At 36.5% G+C, this 21,387-nt stretch overlaps 1 protein-coding gene across 1 annotated transcript in view; it reads right to left on the reverse strand.

Annotated features, from left to right (window-relative positions):
* The window catches only part of LEMD3 (LEM domain containing 3), a 74,346-nt gene that overhangs the window by 35,472 nt on the left and 17,487 nt on the right, over window positions 1-21,387 (reverse strand). The window contains exon 2 of the mRNA XM_061416585.1: window positions 1,091-1,128. Within this exon, the coding sequence (XP_061272569.1) occupies window positions 1,091-1,128 (38 nt within the window). The remainder of the gene's footprint in view (window positions 1-1,090; window positions 1,129-21,387) is intronic.

Raw genomic sequence — 21,387 nt, forward strand, 5'->3', positions numbered from 1 at the left:
GTGACGCCACCAAATTTTCTCATATAGTGTCACCTTTAAATATTCCCGTCTCTATTTCAGCCAACTGTCTCAAGGATATTTTCTGTATTTGTATCAAGTCCTTAATTAAATGATAATAATGGATTTTAATTACTTAGCACAGTGCCTCGCACAGAATGAACACTCAAGTGACTAGCCATTATCTTCATTATAATTATTACTATTATTCAGAGGTTAGGAACTTCAGGTTCCTCCAAGTGGAAAATTATACAGAAGAAAATAAAGTCTTGCATTTTCAACGTTCAGTGAGTATACACTGCAAATTTAAACTACGATGCCATAGCAATGATAATATCATAACCGATCAAGTCAACTTTAAAAAAAACAAAGTATCGTCACAATAAAATACTACTGAAAATAATCAATACTAACAATCTAAAGTAACAATCTATGGATCTGACTTCACATTATCACATATCCTTTAGCACAACAATGTTTTCCATACAGGTCTATCTATATTACTCTCAGTTCCTATAATAATAAAACAAAAAAAAAAAACCACAACTAATTGTGTATTATAATATAAACTTAAATATCACAACCTTTGTATTGCCTATAATGATGAGGGGCAAGTGAAAAATATTTCCATGTAACACTTAGGTTAAAATTAATATTATAAATCCTTTAAAAAGAAAAAGAATCGTAAATAGGTTGCATAAGACTCTAAATCCTTTGCTTCCTGACAGTTGAAAAGGCCTGCCAATGAGCAAAAAATCCAAAGAGAACAAAAGAAGAGCAAAATCTGCGAGAGTATCCAACAACTAAGAAAACACACACACACTTTGAAGGCTAAGACCAGATCCCCAGGTGACATGCCACTGCCATTTTACCTTGCGACTGGCTTTTATCTTTAAATGATAAACAGTTCTGCTCTTTGGAGAAAATCTGTGTCAGATTTAATTATATTATAGAAAAGGAATACTCAAAAATAAGAGAATTTATTGCCTCAGCATAAAAGAACGTTTAAAATTCCTATTGTCAGTTGATATTCATCCTAATACTTTTATCATAAAAAAAATGACATAAAGTATCAGTATTAAGATTTACTTACTTGCATGTCTCCAAATGTTTCATCAAAGGGGTTTTTTACTATCAAGGAAAGAAAAAGAGAGAACTGTTAGTATCATTTAAGAATAACAATCCCCCTAACCAAGCCCTGAGAAATGCTAAAATGTACTCTGCTAAAACTGAATGTAAACATGCAAACAAAATATAAACAAATTGATGATAACAAAGGTTAGAGAACTACTTTTTCAGACTTACTATATTTACCATTCTCACTATGATTTTGTAGTTTGCTCTATAATAATTAAGAGTAGGTGCTCTGGTCTCAGACTTGGTTCCAGCCCTAGCTCCATTGCTTGCTAGCAACGTGACCTTGAACTACTATCTACTTAGCCACTTTAAGCTGTAGTTTCCTCTTCTACAAGGGAAGGATGTAATGACACCTACTTTATACAGTTGTTAGGATTAAATGAGATAAATCATATAAAATGCTTGATACAGTGTCAAACACTTAATACATGTTACCTATGATCATTACTATTAGTGACTTTATTTTGGCTCCTTAACTTGGTTTCTCTTCAAAATATAAAAGTCAGTTACTACTAGAGGAAATATGCAAGATGCTTTAAAACTGAGTAATTCATTTAGAATTCTTACTTCCAATGATTAAAAGACAAACCTGCCTAGTCCTTGCTAACATCTGGAAAAGTGTCAAGAAACATACACACACATCAAAATAGCTAAGAATTAGGTCTCAATACTAAACAACTTTTTTCTAATATATATTATAAAGAAAGGATTTACCATTTTCCATTCAACCTCCCTATATCCATCCTTCCCCAAAAGATTCAAACAAGTTTATGGCTGAATATTATATAGCACTTTTCTAGTTATTATTTAGAATCTCCTCCTTACCCTCTACTTTAAAATTATATGCAAAAATATTCAAAGCTTTCAGATACCTGGATCTCTGTAAGTCAGGACACAACTAAGACTATCTGAGCCTACAAAGCTGTTCACACTGACCAGGTTTCCTTTCTGAGGTGTTTTTCTATTTTTATTTGAGAAAACAGGAAGTCCCATAGGAACCAGGAACTACTCGATTCTAAGAAAGTTCATGTGTGAGACCAGTTTAAATAAAAAAATACAATTTAAAAAGGGGGAGAAACATATTCTGCTATCATCTTAAAAGGATTTGATAATGAATTTTCAGACAGCATTTTTCTATAAAGCAATAAGGTTTTCATGCCAAGAAAAATTTTTTAAAAACAAAAAATCAAAAGTACTCAATAGGAAAATAGGAAGGATAATAAAACTTAACGATTAAATAAAATGTTAAGAATCAGAACATGCTTGGACTGAAAAGATCCTTTTTAATACACTAATTTTTATTAATGTAAAATTTAAATAATTTAAAATAAAGCCATATTTAGTTCAATATACTACCAAAAATGCTCTGTCAATCTACTTAAATTGGTCAAATGATTCTAAAAAAACAAATATTTTCTTTGCTGTCTATATGGGGTCGCAAAGAATCAGACACAACTGAGCGACTGAACTGAACTGAAAAGAAATTCTAAAAAACATTAAAACATGCAATTCTAAAATATAGGTTTTAATATTTATGAAGAAAAGCCATGAGAGGACCACTTTCTGACTGTTTATGCATTTGTTTTTGTCAAGATTACTAAATGGAAACTAGCTCTTCAAGTATCTCTATGCAAATATTACTGTAGATTATGGATGTTCTCCCACTAGATTGCTCTGCTGTGATTTTCTCACAAGGGATCATGTATATTCAGGTTTGTATGCTCAGAGTCAAGCATAGTATTGAGCAAACAGTTAGTGCTTGAAAAGTGCTGTTTGAGCTGTCTAGGCTAAATCTGCCCTTCTTTATTCAATGCTGTGTGTTAACATAGAAGCAGAAGCGTTAAATTTTGCAGGAAGCTGGAAAAGGGTACGTCTGAGCAACTGGGAAGGGAGATGTATAGAATGACAATAAGAAAGCCAAAGAGCAGAACAATAATTCTGTTGAAAAACACTGCTCTGCCAGTTGTTTCTTTCTAGGTTTCGGCCTCTTATCTAGCACACTTGGCTAGCTGAGAGTATGCCATATCTAAAAGGCCAACAATATACACACCTACTGCTAAAAATTAAAGCAAAATGTTCCCTGACTTCCATGAAAACTGTCACATACTAAGTCAACAGACAGACCTACTAAATTAACAAACAAAAGTAAACACAGTCTTGAGGTTAAGATTCGAAAGGAAACTCCATTTAAAAACAGCAGTGTTAACAAAGCAAAAGCATTTCTATGCATAAGTTTTATCCCCCCAAATCATTTCAGTATTTCTGAAACTACATCAGTACTTTTTCTCTCACCCACATTACCTATGATCATAGAAGGATAAAAAACATCCTGTTATCCCTAGTGAAAACATTCCTCCCTCCCCTGCTAATTAGGCCATTGTAGAGAAGAAACCATATTCCAAAAGCAATTCACAGGAAAAAAAAAAACTGTCACCTCACTTTCTAGCCTCTTTTCTAAGGATGGAAACCGAGAGTAAATTATAGTTATTGCTTTGTTGGTGTTGTTTACTCACTTAGTCATGTCCGACTCTTTACGACTCTATGGACTGTAAGCCCTCCAGGCTCCTCTGTCCATGGGATTTTCCAAGCAAGAATACTGGAGTGAGTTGCTATTTCCTTCTCTAGGGGATCTTCCTGATCCAGGGATCGAACCTGCATCACCTGCATTGTCAAGTGGATTCTTTACCACTCAGCCACTAGGGAAGCCCTCATCACTTATCCTAAAGCAATGACAATAACAAGTTGGTATTTCAAACACTGTCCTCCTATATTCCATACATCCCAAACAGCGTCTCATTTCTGCTTTTTCTCAAATTCTCCTGTTGTGGCCATTTTTCCTTCATTTTTCTTGTTCAGATTATTTCAAACCTCAAATACATCAAACTTTTCTTTATAAATGTCCTTAAAATTTTGACTTCTCTTCTTCTGACTGTCCTACCAAAAATCAGTCTTAAAAATATGTCTTTAATTATACTAAAGACTCTTCAAAATCGTTCAATCATTTCCCATCACATTTTGCTGTGATGGGAAATGACTGATTAGATTCAATCATTTGAATGTGATGGGAAATTTGCTGTGATGGAAAATGATTGATTAGATTCACAAGGAACTAATTCAAATCTTGTGATATTTTCCTACTTACTTACAAGACATACTGTTGACTCCCCTTCTTTAAACATCTTTCTCTCACATAAATTTCAAAAATGCTACTAGTTTTACTGACCCTTTCTAAACAAGTGTAAACCTTTTCCATTCTCTTAGGGTGAGATCAAATTTGTCAATCATTATGAATTCTCAGATAAAAAAGGGGGAAAATGAAGTATATTACAAATGTAGGTGTTTTTTTAGACATAATGCTATTACACATTTTTTAGACAGTATAGTGTAAGTGTAACTCTTATAGGCACTGGGAAACAAAAATTTCCTGTGACTCCCCTTATTGTAATATTCACTTTATTACAGTAAGTCTGGAACCAAACCCACAGTATCTCTGAGGCATGTCTATATTTGCAAAGTACGTGTTTAATGTTAACCAAATGAACTGATGCTTTCCTCAGGAAGGCCCTGTTTTGTTCATTCAATGGCACTAAAGGAAAGAAAAGTCTACAGTGACCAAAGTTCTTTTACAACTCAGAAAGAAAGAAAAAGTTTATTCATTTAATAAGTATTTCCTGTCTAGTTTGCACTAGGCACTGGTAGTGTGGCAGTGAATAAAAAAAAATGTATCTGCCCTCAAGGAGTCTATATTTTAGAAGGATTAGAAGAGACAATGAGCAAATGCACTTTTTACATGTCAAATGATTCTAAGTGCTTTGGAAATAAAACAGTAGGAATGGCACTTGCCATGTGAGGGAACTTCTATACTGTTTTCCCTAATGCCTGCACCAATTTTTACATTCCCACCAACAGGGTACAAGAGTTCCCTTTTCTCCTCTTTCCTCAGATTGCACTGGAGTAGAAACCCGAGAGAGCTGAGGGAACAAGCCACATGGATACCTGAAGGAAGAGGTTTACAGACAGAAAGAAGTCCGCAGGCTGTGAAGTGGTAGCATGTCAGTCATATTACTCCTGGAAAGAGAGCTGTGTGGATGAGAGAGCAAATAGCAAGAAATGAAGTCAAAGATTATTTAAGGGAATTAATAGATAAGATAATATAGGATTTTGAAGATTTTTAATCTATTAATCTGAGCAAGAAATCTCCGAGAATAGGAAGCATGCTACCTGGCTTACACTTTAAAACAAAGACACATGTAGTAAGTGACAGGTCACTCTCTCGAAATAATACATTCAGGGTACTTTCCTCCTGCTTCCTCTACATCAGCACAGACAGTTTCAGTCAGCCCCAACATTTTTCTGTTCTAAATAGTTGAAACTACTATTACAAGCCATATAAAAATATTCTGCCAGGAAGAACTGAACAGACATTTTTCTAAAGACGACATACAAATGGCCAAGAGGTATATGAAAAGGTGTTCGACATCACTAACTATTAGGGAATTGGAAATCAAAACCACAGTGAGGTATCACCTCACACCTGTTAAAATGGCTATCCTTAAAAAGATGAGGTAAATTTGGTGAGAATGGGGAGAAAAGGGAAGCTTTATACACTGTTGGTAGGAATGTAAATTGGTACAGTCACTGTGGAAAACAGTATAGAAGTTCCTCAAAAAATTAAAAACAGAGCTACCATATGATCCAGCAAATCTATGAGGTATACATCCAAAAGAAATGAAAACATGGTCTCAAAGAGAGATCTGCACCCCTATATTCATCACAGCATTATTTGTAATAGCCAAGATATGGGAACAGCCTGTCATTGGGTGAATGGATAAAGATGATGCAGTACATATGTACAAATGGAGTATTATTCAGTCATGAGAAAGAAGGAAATCCTGCCATTTGCAATAACATAGACGGACCTTAAGGGCATTGTGCTAAGTGAAATAATTCAGACAGAAAAAGACAAATACAATATGATATAACTTATCTGTGGAATCTAAAAAAGCCAAACTCAGAGAACCAGAGAGTAGAGTGGTGGTTACCAGGGGATGGGCAGTGGGGGTAATGGGAGAAATACGGATCAAAGGGTAAACTTCTAGTTGCAAAATTGGCAAATTCTGGGAATTTAATGTTCAGCACAGTGATTATAGCTAACAATACTGTTAAAAACTTGCAGGCTGCTAAGAGCAATAGATATTAAATATTCTCACCACAAAAAAGAAATGATACAATTCTGTGACAGGCTGAAGTGGTGGCTAATGCTAAGGTGGTAATAATTTTGCAATATATAAATTTACCAAATTGACATACTTGCACACCTTAAACTTATACAATGTTGTATGTCAATTATATCTGAGTAAAGGTGGAAAAAAATTTCTGCCAGAAAGGCCCTGTACTTTTTATCCTTCTGATCCTCTCAATGTTTTTCCTGCTCCTTCATTCTGTCTTTAAGGTCCAGTTTGCAGCTCTCCTACAGTCATGAAGGATGCCTAACAACTGCAGTTTATCAGGACCTTCCTCTTCTCAGAACCTCTACGTATTTACTCTCAGTATCCCTACTATCTTATATTATAATTTAACTATCAGTTTTTGTTTCCTCCACCAACAAGACTGCAAAATCCCTACCTGCCTTGCAGATATTGTGTACTAATACATGCCGAAAGAACAGAAGCCTGAAGGCATAGTGCAGCCTCCTACAACAGCTTCCCTAAAGCTAAAGAAGTACTACAATCCTGCTCACTCCTCAAGATTCTCCTTCGAATAAAAAGGAAGTGATGGACAGGGAGGCCTGGCGTGCTGTTATTCACAGGGTCGCAAAGAGTCGGACACGACTGAGTGACTGAACTGAACTGAATATTTCTTAAATTCTTGATGTGTTCCAGGAATACTGATGCCACGCTTTTAGGAAGTAGCTTATTTCTCCTTATATCACTATTTTACAGCAGGTATTACCCCTATTTTATGGACAGAGAAACTGATGCATGATTAGGTTAAATTGCTTCCTTCAGGTAAATGCTGTTTAAAGAGGTAGGATTCAAACCTAAGTCTGACTTCAAAGCCTACTTTCTTTTCAGAAAAGAAAAGGCAACTACAGAAAAGAAAATATTTGTTCTAGTCAGGTTACGGAAAACATTCTTCTCTAGAACTTTCAGATTTGGAATCATTAAACTTTAATCTCCTTACGTAATGCATGAAAATTGCCTAAAATGGGGATAGAGAGGAAAAGACACTGCTTTAGGGAAAATACACTGACGTCTCTTAAGATGATAAAAACTCTTCAAAACCAAGTTCTCTAAACTGTAGTCTAGGAAAAGATTTTCCATGATATATCAAAACATAAAGTATTCGACAACCACCATGGGCAGCACTGACCATTCCCCTTCTCTCTGCTGCCGCAGCACTTTGTTCTCAAGGCTGCTATAAAACTTACCATGAGGCATCTGCTTAAAAAAAAAAAAATCATAATTTTCTGATTTAGAACCATACCACATCTAAATAATATTTTGGCTTCATCTGCTATCTAAGACTCTCACAAGCATATATTAAGTGCCTACTAGATGCCAGGCATTATGCGTGTTGCAACAGATTAAAAAATGAAAATATATATATAAGCTCTGTCTTCAAGAAGTTCAGTCTGGAGGTCAGTAACTCTGCAGACATGCTCTTTCAAAGGTAAAGGCAGTCTCTTGTAATTCTAAAACTCTGACCTTAAGGCTAGGTTTTTAGTTTTTAGAAACTTCAAGTATCTAGACAATTAAATTCAGCTGCTTAAATGACCAATTATCTCTCTGAGCTGTACCTAGTTATAAACAGACATTCAAACTCTCAAATCCCATCTTCTAGCATTAACATTTAAACAGAGCATAATTATATGTGAAGAAGTGGGGGACTGGGGGAGTGGGGGAGTGGTGGGTGGGTGGGAGGGCAAATGTTTCCAACAGCTGCAGAACACGGCACCTGTGTGGCAAGCACTTCTGCATTTCACTGCCAGCCAGACTGATCTAAAAATGGACATGGTGAACAAGGCAGTGCATTCTTTCGCAACACGGCACTGCTGCCCATTTGTTCTCTGAGAGCTCACCTATTGTTCCATGGCTCCATTAAATATACGGACATTTTAAAGCTCAGGAACAGCTCACTTCAAATGTACTTAGTAAATTACTGTGAATATTGAGATTCAATCTGCAATCACAATAGGCAGAATTTTATGGACAAGAACTGTCTACTATAAAATTTGCCTAAGACAAACTCTTGTATCACCATGTTCTACTCATAAATAACCTTTCCATAGTAAGCCTACCTATCTATCTGGATTTACAGAGGTACAGACCTAGATTGGGATAATCAGTGAAAGAAACGAGAACGGCAAAAACACAGATGCTTCTCCACTTTTCATATCTTATATAAGACTCCCAGCTTTTCACTTGCCCTGTTCTGAGAGGCCAACGATCCTGTGCTACTTCCAAATAAGTTTTCCTGAAGAATAAGAAATGTACACGGTGACTCTATAAAATAAAAAAGGCTTTAAATGTGATTATCAAAGTACCAAGAATATAATGAAAACTGAAACAATGTATTCAGAGAAATAAAAGGTCAAAGTCAAAATTAAATTGGCAATAGTCTTATTATTTGATTGATTCCCACTCTTCACCCTTATATGCTAAGAATCATTATGATCTCTTTCAAACTTATGGTCATTTGAAAGTCTCACATTTGCTCACCATAAAAATGAAGACTCCCTTGGAGAAAATTGACAACAGACTATAATTAAAATTTTTATTAAAATTTTATTTAATCTTCATCCAAGCACTAGGGTTAGTCCTGCAGTCGTCTCTTGACTCTTTGGGACCCCATGGACTGGAGCCTACCAGGCTCCTCTGTCCATATGATTCTCCAGACAAGAAGACTGGAGTGGGTGGCCTTTTCCTTCTCCAGTCATCTAAGCACTGATTTTACATTATAATTGTAACTCAAGTTTAGGATCTCTGTAACAAAAGCTGTAAGAAAGACTTTTAACTATAGACCGTTCAACAAGTATTAGTGGGGCATATTTTACACACCATGCTATGAAAACATGTTGCTTACGTAGTAGTGAAGATAAATGAGTATCTATGATATAACAAATACCTTAGAATTTAATATAGAGTGCTTTAAGAATTCAGGAAGGGACAAATAATTTCTGTGTAAAGTACACCCGAGGTTTTAAAATAAACCAAAAGTAATAAAATGGAATGAACTACTAGAAAATGCAACATTAATGTACCTCAAAAAGATCATGCTGAGTGAAAAAGCCTCACAAAAGAGTATTCTATGAATCCACTTATATGAAGTTTTAGAATAAGCAAAATAAATCTATGGTGAAAACAATAGAACAGTGACAGTGTACTGACTGGGCAGGAGGAAGAAGAGGTGAAGGTAATGTTCTATATCTCAGGGGTTTATGTTACATGACTACATGTGTTCCTTGAAACTCATCTGATGGTACCTTAAAGATTTGTGCATTTGACTACATGCAAATTTTACCTAAAAAGAAAAAGAACCTCACTCTTAATTACTAACATTCATGAAGTATGTAAGGGTGGAATATTCTAATATCTTCAATTTACTTAGACATATTTTTTAAAAAGAACGGTGAATGATGAATAAGATACATAGTAAAGCAAATACAGAAAATGTAAACTGTAGAATCTACAGTGCTCACAGCACAATCTTTCAATCTCCTGTTTGAAATGTTTCATAAAAAAATACTAGAGGAGAAAAAGTATAAAAAACAAAACAATAAGTATTTGTTAATGGTGGCTGTTGTTTAGTCGCTAAGTCATGTCCAGCTCTTTCAAAACCCTGTGGACTGTAGCCCACCAGGATCCTCTGTCCATGGGATTCTCCAGGCAAGAATACTGGAGTGGGCAGGCATTTCCTTCTCCAGGACATCTTCCCTACCCAAAGATGGAACTCCCATCTTCTGTACTGGCAGGCAGATTCTTTACCACTGAGCCACCAGGGAAGCCCCATTCATTAATGTTGCTAAAATCCTACCAGAAAACTGGTAAAAGACCACTTCAATTCCTAGATACATTAGGTTAAAACCCCAGTTGTAATAGTTGCAGCTCATTGTACAAAAAAATTTTTTTTCCTTCTTCCAAGTTAGTCTAAATTCTTAACAAATTGAAAACTGAAAAGTTCCTCTTATGCAAAAAGCTAGAAGAGTTACTGGAATCTAAGAGTTTTTTTGTTTTGTTTTAGAAAGACCTGGCTACTATAGTCTTATTTTTAAAAATTCATATAATTTACATTTACAGATAAGATTTTATCCTATTTTACTAAAATAGTGTGAGAAACTTGGCATATAAGGAAGTAGCAAAATGTAGGTGTTTTTATCTAGTAACTTTTAAAAAGTAAATGTTTATAAATATTCAAAACTATTTTCTAATACATTTAACCTCCTGAGCTGGAGGTAGTTCATCTACCAATGATTTTACAAAACTGGCTTCATGTATCTAAAATAATGACAAATTAGAAAATTAGATCACTAGCACATCAAAACATTACACATTCCTTCTAAAAATTAATTCTGATATCTTAATAGAGTATCCATAACTTAAAGAAGAATATCTGAGTTACTGATTACTGAATCTGACTAGCAAATAAAATTGAAGTTCCCACTCAAAAAATGTTTAATATAAAAGAAGACTCAGACTTACAGAAAATACCAACAGCTTACTCTAAAATAAAATACAAACAAATGAATTTTTCCCCACCCCAACACCAGGTCTTAGAGGTTCAAAACCAAAGAGACCGATCAGGCTACTGCCACCATCTAGTTTTGTCAGATAAAGACACTTCTGTAGTTTACCCAATGTTGGGAAGAAAGGCCGTATAAGAACACATTCAAATAAAGACAATATATCTATTTAAATTATGGGACTTTATCTTACTATACTGCTTAAGGTCCAAAAATTTTGAGTGATCTGCTTTTTCAGTACTTTCAAAGTCTTTTCCTGAAAACTATTTTGCATATATGCCAGTTAAAGAATTATGCTACTGCATGGTGACAAATGAACAGAAAAATAAAAGTCAACCTACAAAGGTTAGAAACAAACCTATAAATAATAGCAAGCATCTGTGCAACAGATATCTTGGCACCCAAAGGAATTTATGTTAATACAATACTGTAATTTATTAAACATGGTGACAGCTCACTGTATTAAGAGATTTTAAACATTAACTGTTATACACTAGAGACTGGCTATAACACTTCCTCAAGGTTTACGTTGCCAAGAATAAAAACTGTATTATAAAGAGGCTGTTCTAAAAGAATATTGCTAAAAGAGAATTTAGAAATCCAAAAGGAATCTGTGATACACTGTACAACCCATCTCCAGCACAATGCAATAAAACAACATGCATTTCCCATACAACTAAATTCATGAGGTTTTCCTTCTACTTAGGGTTTCCCTTGTGACTCCGTACAGAAATCTGCCTGTAATGCGGGAGACCCAAGTTTGATCCCTGGGTTGGGAAGATCCCGTGGAGAAGGAAATGGCAACCCATGCCAGTATTCCTGCCTGGAGAATCCCATGGACAGAGGAGCCTGCTGGTCTACAGTCCACGGTGTTGCAGAGTTGGACACTGAGTGACTAACACTTTCCTTCTACTTAGTAACATTCTCAGTCACAATGCATGGTTAGTTTTGAGCAGCAAGGAGACATTATTCAAATAAGAAAGCTGGAGAGAGAAAAGCTGCAGTGCAATGAGAAAGTGAATAAAACTGAAAAAAAAAAAAACAAAAAATAGTTATTATTCCATGCATTAAACAGAGACAACGGAAAGGGGCATTATATGCAAAGACAAAGCACAGCGATTAAAGCATGACCAAAACTAACATATAAACTGAATTTGGAACTAACAGGAAAAAAAACAAAAACAAAAACCCCTCAACACCGACTTTATGAGCAATGTGCTCAAACATTACATCTTGCCTTTTAGCTCTGGAAGAAAGCAGATGAAATTGAAGTCATTTGGCAAACAGAGGAATTTAAATATGGAATTTAAATATGTCATCATTAGATCAAAAAAAAAGAAAAACATTCAATAAAACAAAATGCAAGCAGTTTTGACGTGGTAAAAACTTTTTTGTTGGTAAAAATATATGAAACCTTGAGAGTAAAACTCATGCTTGAACACAATGAACAGAAGTACAACATTTGCTGGAATCATCAGATTTTCACCTAATGTCTACTTTTAACTCCTACTTGTAGTAGAGAGAGAATACAAATAAATGTGTGAACATGAACAATCACTTAGAAAAAAAATAAAGCATGCAATTCCCAACAACCAATCTACCCTGATACAGTCAAAACACATGTGCTCTAGACAAAGCCTAAGATGGGAGATATGACACTGCCATTCCCTCAGCTGCTCTCAGTTTCCACGTGACTCTCATAATTAGGAATACTTTAAGCACAGAGTATGATTTTAATGTTTAAAGATGTACTATGGCCTGGAAAATCCCACGGACGGAGGAGCCTGGAAGGCTGCAGTCCATGGGGTCGCTGAGGGTCGGACACAACTAAGCGACTTCACTTTCACTTTTCACTTTCATGCCTTGGAGAAGGAAATGGCAACCCACTCCAGTGTTCTTGCCTGGAGAATCCCAGGGACGGGGAAGCCTGGTGGGCTGCCATCTATGGGGTCGCACAGAGTTGACATGAGTGAAGTGACTTAGCAGCATCATGGACCTTAGAGCTCCACCAAGTACTAAAACAGTTCATTCCTACACTGGATGAAAAAAACAAAAAACACAAAACTGGCCTTTTAGAGAAACCACATAGCAGCCTCTAGATCTAGAGGACTTTTCAATGGCATTTCTGAACACACTTAAATTTTGCTAATTTAAGCTCTGACTTCAAAAAACCTAACTTCATAGGGCTACTATATACTACAGCTGAAAATTCAAACTTGTCAGTAACAAAACAATTTTCTGAACCAAGAAAATAAAACTAATGCTCTCATACTCATTTAGTAAACATTTCAAGGTATCTTAAAATTCCCAAATTATGACCAATTCTAAGCTTACTTCCCCACATACTATCTCTTATTTGTTAAATTCTCTTCAATGAATATTTTTGAGCAATCAAAAAACCAGATGCTAAGGAATACAAAGATGAAAACTCATAGTACCTTCCTCAGAGCAGCTTACAGTGCAGTGATTCTCACTACTTTGGAGGGTCAGAGACCCTTGAGAAATTGCCAAAATCTATGGACCCTATTCTGAGAAAAATGAATACACATTCAAAATTTGCATCTAATTTCAAGTTTACCTGGAATCCACTTATGGCTTCTTTAAGGTTCAGAGACCAGAGGGGGTTAAGAACTCCTGGTCTAGTAGAATATAAAACTTTTGGGGGAGGGGGAGCTGGTGAAGACAGTTTCAAATGAAATCCAGGTAGACAGTACTGTACAAAGACAAAGATCCCATGCCAGAAGTCAGATTCTCTGTACTGAAATCTTGGTTCTACTACTTACTAACTTTAGACAAGTTTCTTAACCTCCCTAAGCCTCAGTTTCTTAATCTAATGGGAATGATTAAATGATTAAAGCCACCACTTGGCTCTCAGGATTGTTTTAAGAAGTAAGTGAAATAACTGCATGCAATACAGACCCAGAGTACCTTGACCTGAATTAAATTCTAAAGTCTTTACAGTCCAAGTCCACAGACACCCTGAGTAAACCTCCAGTTTAAGACTCTTGAGAGATGAACTAAAACATCTTCTCCCAAATCCCACTGTCCAAAGCAGCCAGTGACTTCTAAGTCCTTTAAACTCTAAGGTGATTGTATAAGACAAAAATGTTGACTTTTTTCATCTACTTTTATTCATTCAGTGGAAAATTCCTTCCCTTAGAATCAAAATTTATTAACAAAAATAGGCCCCCTCCCCAAAAAAGTATGGCAACAAATCTGTAATAAACTGGTAGGAAAAAAGTCTTATAAATTAAAGCACAAGATTACACATATATTTACATTCATGTTATGTCTGTTCTAGTTAGCAAACTGACTTGCCAGAAATTTGATTTACTATTTTAAGTTGTTTCTCAACCCCTGCAAATGTATACTCTACAAGCTTTAATCTTGCTTTGAAACATCAAAATCCATATCACCATGTATTTACAAAATCCATTACAAAATTATCAAAAAAGAATTTTAAAGAAAGGAGGTATTTCCTTAAAATAAATAAAATTAAATAAGCAATCTAAACTAACCCCCTCCCCACAAAAAAAGAGAGACATTACTTTGCCAACAAAGGTCCATCTAGTCAAAACTATGGTTTTTCCAGTAGTCATGAATGATGTGAGAGCTGAACCATAAAGAAAGCTGAGCGCTGAAGAATTGATGCTTTTGGACTGCGGTGTTGGAGAAGACTGCAAGGGGATTAAACTAGTCAGTCCTAAAGGAAATCAATCCTGACTGAATATTCATTGGAAGGACTGATGCTGAAGCTGAAGCTCCAATACTTTGGCCACCTGAAGTGAAGAAATGACCCATTGGAAAAGACCCTACTGCTGGGAAAGACTGAAGGCAGGAGGAGAAGGGGACAATAGAGGATAAGATGGTTGGATAGCATCACCAACTCGATGGACATGAGTTTGAGCAAGCTCCGGGAGTTACTGATGGACAGAGAAGCCTGGTGTGCTGCAGTCCATGGGGTCGCAATGAGTCAGACATGACTGAGTGACTGAACTGATTGAAACAAACCCAACAGAATGCTGTACCACTATTTCTTTAAATGTATGTGGACTGATATTCTGCCTACAATAAAATTTAGGCAGTGACCCTAAATCATTCTATTTCTCTCATTTTCTAGCTCAAATATTACAGAATTTTCTTATAAAGGCACTAAATATTTTCAAAGTAATTGGGTGGTATCTTTATTCTTTTTCCTTCTTGGGTGACACAATATTAATATAATTTATAACTTTAATATATTAATTTCAACCTACTAACATTTTAAAATTCAAATTACAGGACTTCTTTGGTGGCAGACGATGAGAGTCCACCTACCAGTGCAGGGGGACACAGGGGTTTGATCCGTGCTCTGGGAGGATTCCACATGCCAAGGAGCAACTAAGCCCATGCACCACAACTACTGAGCCTGTGCTCTAGAGCCTGGGAGGTGCCAACTACTGGGCCTGTGTGCCGCAACTACTGGAGCCTGCATGCTCTAGAGCCAGTGCTCTGCAATGAGAAGGCACTGCAGTGAGAAGCCCATGAGCCGCAATTAAGACCAATCCCCACCTGTTGCAACTAGAGAAAACCCACACAAAGCAATCCAGTGCAGCCAAAAATAATTTTTTAATCTAAAATTACAAATTAAATTTTTATAATTTAAATAAAAACTTCCTCAAGTAATGCTTACTTCTGAAATCATGTCATTTAGATGAATGAAAAATAACTCTTCACACTGAAAGGCAGTGAGGTAAAATGAAAAAGAAAAATCTCTGGAGCAAGGAATACTCGCTCCAAAATTTATGACTTGGGACCTTCGGCAGGTCACCCTCTTTGAGACTCTATCTAGCAAACTAACATAAAATGGGATGGTTTCTGATTATGCTTAGCAATGTGGGGAGAAAAGAGATTAATAAATCTTAGCTTTTTCATTTTTTTCCCAATCCTAGTATGAAATAAAAAAAAATAGACGGCACTCAGTTTACAAAATAACACAATACGCCACTACTTCATTCCTCACTTGTCTATGCCCTGGAGCTACTGGGAAGAAATGACGGTCCTCAGAAACTCTTAAATTAGAAAGAGACAAAATAGAAGACCCCCAAGTTAAGGCTTTCTGCCCAAAACCCCCTTACCTGAATTTTATACTAAATGCCCAAAATTTCGCTAATCAGAGAGAAAATCTGGGTTAATAAAGATCTTGTATTTAAAGCAGAATCACCTCTGAGAAGATTAAAGGGATTTTACCAGTTGAAGGTTGGCAAGCTAGTCATTCATTCAAATATTACAGCTGATTTCCCATTATTCACTATGGTTGCCTTGAAAACAAATTCTAAAATATAACCAGTGTATATAATTTCCTTATACCATGTTTTAAGCAATGTTTCTTTACAAGTAAAAGGATTTCGTTTACATCAAGATATTCAGATCCCCAAGGTAGTATTTTTAGTATTTACACACTAAGAAAATATGACAAAATTCTATCATGAATATGTAATTTTTTATATTCTAATCATGGTAGTATTGATACACAGTTAAAAATAACAGCACAATATGAGAAGGGCAAATCATCTGTTAGGTCATCAGACAATACCTTGTAATGGGTGGTGTTCCCAAATGTTCTCGGCCCATTAAGTTGAGAACTACTGAGCTAAATTCTGACTGAAAAATGGAGGCAACCCAACTACAACACATATAAGAATGAAGGATGATTTAGAGAAACAGGATTAAGTTCTGATTCCATACTGGCTCAATTCTCACCAAAGATCATCACATTATCAAGTTTTATCAAAATCATATTTTTATTATCAGAATTCTATAATATTGTGAATTAATTCAATCAAATGAATTTCTCTTATCATTTAGCTGAAAATCTGAACTCAGAAGATCAGAGTTGCAATTTCTTAAAAAGGAAAGAGGGAATGGGAGAGAAATGCAATACAGTAAAATAGTTAGGGGGTGAGCTTTCAATTCATACTTCCACAGTTCAACCAACAACTCCCTAACTCCTCTCTCTGACCTGCAATCTTGGACTAAGTGATTAGCCTAGTCCTCCATTACAAATTCTTCATTTGTCAAAATATGTAAACTGCTTAAGATTTAAATGCTTAAGTGTAAACATTTATGTTTATAGTTGCCAAACACCCAATAACTGGACCTACTATTTATTACAGGGCATTATGCTACATGAAATCAATCAAAGACAAATTCTGTATGATCTCACTTGTATGTGGAATCTAAACAAACAAACAAACAAAACGTATAGACACCGAACAGACTGGTGGCAGCCAGAGGCAGGGGGTAGGGCAGTGGGGGAAATGGGTGAAGGTGGTCAGAAGGTACAAATTTCCAGTTATAAGTCCTGGGGGTGTCATCGACAGTGTGGTGACTATAGTTAATAATACTGCACTGTATACTGAAAGCTGCTAAGATAGTAACTCCTAAAAGTTCTCACCACAAGGAAAAAACTGTAACTATATATGGTGATGGATGTTAACTAAACTTAGTGATTATCACTTCACAAAACATACATATATCAAATCATTATGTATTAATAGCATACCTTAAACTAATACACTAAGTCAATTATACCTCAATTTAAAAAAAAGAAAGAAAAAATCTGAAGTACTGAGCACTCAGATGTTTAACCAAGATTAGACCAGAATAGCAAGAAGCTTAGGCCAGCATAAGAACAGGAATTAAGAGAATGAAAAGAAAATACAAAAAGCCAAAAATAAACTTGCTGTCTCCTAATGCAACTCCCACAGAACATGCCCATATTCTAAGGACCTAAAACTTATACCAATACTGAAGGTAAGTTATGACCAACCTAGACAACATATTAAAAAGGAGAGACACTACTTTGCCAACAAAGGTCTGTCTAGTCAAGGCAGTTTTTCCAGTAGTCATGTATGAATCTGAGAGTTGGACTATAAAGAAAGCTGAGCATCAAAGAATTGATGCTTTTGAACTGTGGTGTTGGAGAAGACTCTTGAGAGTGCCTTGGACTGCAAGGAGATTCAACCAGTACATTCTAAAGGAGATCAGTCCTGGGTGTTCATTGGAAGACCTGACGTTGAAGCTTAAGCTCCAATACTTTGGCCACCTGATGCGAAGAGCTAACTCATTCCCCTGATGCTGGTAAAGACTGAAGGCAGGAGGAGAAGGGGACGACAGAGGATGAGATAGCTGGATGGCATCACCAACTCAATGGACATGGGGTTGGGTAGATTCCAGCAGTTGGTCATGGACAGGCAGTCCTGGCGTGCTGCAGTTCATGGGGTAGCAAAGAGTGAGACATGACTGAGCGAATGAACTGAACTGATACACGTGCTAAAACAGGATATATACTTTGCCAAATTCAGACTTAAATTGAAGAAAGTAGGGAAAACCACTAGACCATTCAGGTATGACCTAAATCAAATCCCTTATGATCATACAGTGGAAGTGAGAAATAGATTTAAGGGCCTAGATCTGATAGACAGAGTGCCTGATGAACTACGGACTGAGGTTCGTGACATTGTACAGGAGACAGGGATCAAGACCATTCCCAGAGAAAAGAAATGCAAAAAAGCAAAATGGCTGTCTGGGGAGGCCTTACAAATAGCTGTGAAAAGAAGAGAAGCAAAAAGCAAAGGAGAAAAGGAAAGATATAAACATCTGAATGCAGAGTTCCAAAGAATAGCAAGAAGAGATAAGAAAGCCTTCTTCAGCGATCAATGCAAGGAAATAGAGGAAAACAATAGAATGGGAAGACTAGGGATCTCTTCAAGAAAATCAGAGATACCAAAGGAACATTTCATGCAAAGATGAGCTCGATAAAGGACAGAAATGGTATGGACCTAACAGAAGCAGAAGATATTAAGAAGAGATGGCAAGAATACACAGAATAACTGTAAAAAAAAAGATCTTCATGACCCAGATAATCACAATGGTGTGATCACTGACCTAGAGCCAGACATCCTGGAATGTGAAGTCAAGTAGGCCTTAGAAAGCATCACTACGAACAAAGCTAGTGGAGGTGATGGAATTCCAGTTGAGCTATTCCAAATCCTGAAAGATGATGCTGTGAAAGTGCTTCACTCAACATGCCAGCAAATTTGGAAAACTCAGCAGTGGCCACAGGACTGGAAAAGGTCCGTTTTCATTCCAATCCCAAAGAAAGGCAATGCCAAAGAGTGCTCAAACTACCGCACAATTGCACTCATCTCACACGCTAGTAAAGTAATGCTCAAAATTCTCCAAGCTAGGCTTCAGCAATATGTGAACCGTGAACTTCCTAATGTTCAAGCTGGTTTTAGAAAAGGCAGAGGAACCAGAGACCAAATTGTCAACATCTGCTGGATCATAGAAAAAGCAGGAGAGTTCCAGAAAAACATCTATTTCTGCTTTATTGACTATGCCAAAGCCTTTGACTGTGTGGATCACAATAAACTGTGGAAAATTCTGAAAGAGATGGGAATACCAGACCACCTGATCTGCCTCTTGAGAAATTTGTATGCAGGAAGCAACAGTTAGAACTGGACATGGAACAACAGACTGGTTCCAAACAGGAAAAGGAGTTCTTCAAGGCTGTATATTGTCACCCTGTTTATTTACCTTATATGCAGAGTACATCATGAGAAACGCTGGACTGGAAGAAACACAAACTGGAATCAAGATTGCCAGGAGAAATATCAATAACCTCAGATATGCAGATGACACCACCCTTATGGCAGAAAGTGAAGAACTAAAAAGCCTCTTGATGAAAGTGAAAGTGGAGAGTGAAAAACTTGGCTTAAAGCTCAACATTCAGAAAACGAAGATCATGGCATCCAGTCCCACCACTTCATGGGAAACAGATGGGGAAACAGTGTCAGACTTTATTTTTCTGGGCTCCAAAATCACTGCAGATGGTGACTACAGCCATGAAATTAAAAGACGCTTACTCCTTGGAAGGAAAGTTATGACCAATCTAGATAGCATGTTCAAAAGCAGAGACATTACTTTGCCAACAAAGTTTCGTCTCGTCAAGGCTATGGTTTTTCCTGTGGTCATGTATGGATGTGGAATTGGACTGTGAAGAAAGCTGAGTGCCAAAGAATTGATGCTTTTGAACTGTGGTGTTGGAGAAGACTCTTGAGAGTCCCTTGGACTGCAAGGAGATCCAACCAGTCCATTCTGAAGGAGATCAGTCCTGGGATTTCTTTGGAAGGAATAATGCGAAAGCTGAAACTCCAGTACTTTGGCCACCTCATGCAAAGAGTTGATCCATTGGAAAAGACTCTGATGCTGGGAGGGATTGGGGGCAGGAGGAGAAGGGGACGACAGAGGATGAGATGGCTGGATGGCATCACTGACTCGATGGATGTGAGTCTGAGTGAACTCCGGGAGTTGGTGATGGACAGGGAGGCCTGGTGTGCTGCGATTCATGGGGTCGCAAAGAGTCAGACACGACTGAGCGACTGATCTGATCTGATGTACAATATTATATAGTTGATGTAAAATATTATATAAGTTACAGGTATACAATATAGTAATCCACAATTTTTAAAGGTTATACTCCATTTATAGTTATTATAAAACACTGGCTATATTCCCTGTGTTGTACAATATATCCTTGTAGCTTATTTTATACATAACAGTTTGTACCTCTTAATCCCTTACCTCTTTGTTGCTCCTCTCCCCTTTCCTGTCTCTACCTCCCCCAAGGTAACCATTAGTTTGCTCACTGTATTTGTTAGACTGTTTTTTTCTTACATTCACTAGTTTGTTGTTTTTTTTAGATTCCACATACAAATGATATCATAGAATTGCCTTTGTCTGACTTATTTCACTTAGCATAATACCCTACAATCCATTCATGTTGTTGCAAAAGGCAAAACTTTGTTGCTTTTTTATGCCTGAGTACTATTCCATTGTGTGTGTGTGCACATCTGTGTATATACACATCTTTATCCACTCATCTGTCATGGACACTTAGGCTGCATATCTTGGCAACTATAAATAAAGCTGCTATGAACCCTGGAGTGCATGTATCTTTTGTAAAATGACATGGTTTTAAATAACTTTCTATGGGCTAGCCTGGAAACTTAAAACAGTGCAGTTAGACATGTTTCAAGTTTAAACAACTATTTTACACATGATCCCGAAGACAACCATTCAAAAATCATAGACTGTTCATTTTTCCTTCTAGAAGCAAACAACTTGCCTTTATGAGCAAACATTAGGTATTCAAATTCATTAAATGTTAAGTGTAAATTCACCATAAAATAACACCATGCAAAAGAACTGAGATGTTTTATAAACCAAAGAGCGTGATGAATAAGACCACCCCTAATCTTTCTCAGTTTAGTTTAAGGTCAAATTCAGTTTAGTTTAAGGTCAAGAAGCAACAGTTAGAACAGATATGGAACGACAGACTGGTTCCAAACCGGGAAAGGAGTACATCAAGGTTGTATTCTGTCACCCTGCTTATTTAACTTATATGCAGAGTGCATCATGCGAAATGCCAGGCTGGATGAAGCACAAGCTGGAATCAATATTACCAG

The sequence above is a fragment of the Bos javanicus genome, chromosome 5 (assembly GCF_032452875.1).
Source record: "Bos javanicus breed banteng chromosome 5, ARS-OSU_banteng_1.0, whole genome shotgun sequence".
NCBI lineage: Eukaryota > Metazoa > Chordata > Mammalia > Artiodactyla > Bovidae > Bos > Bos javanicus.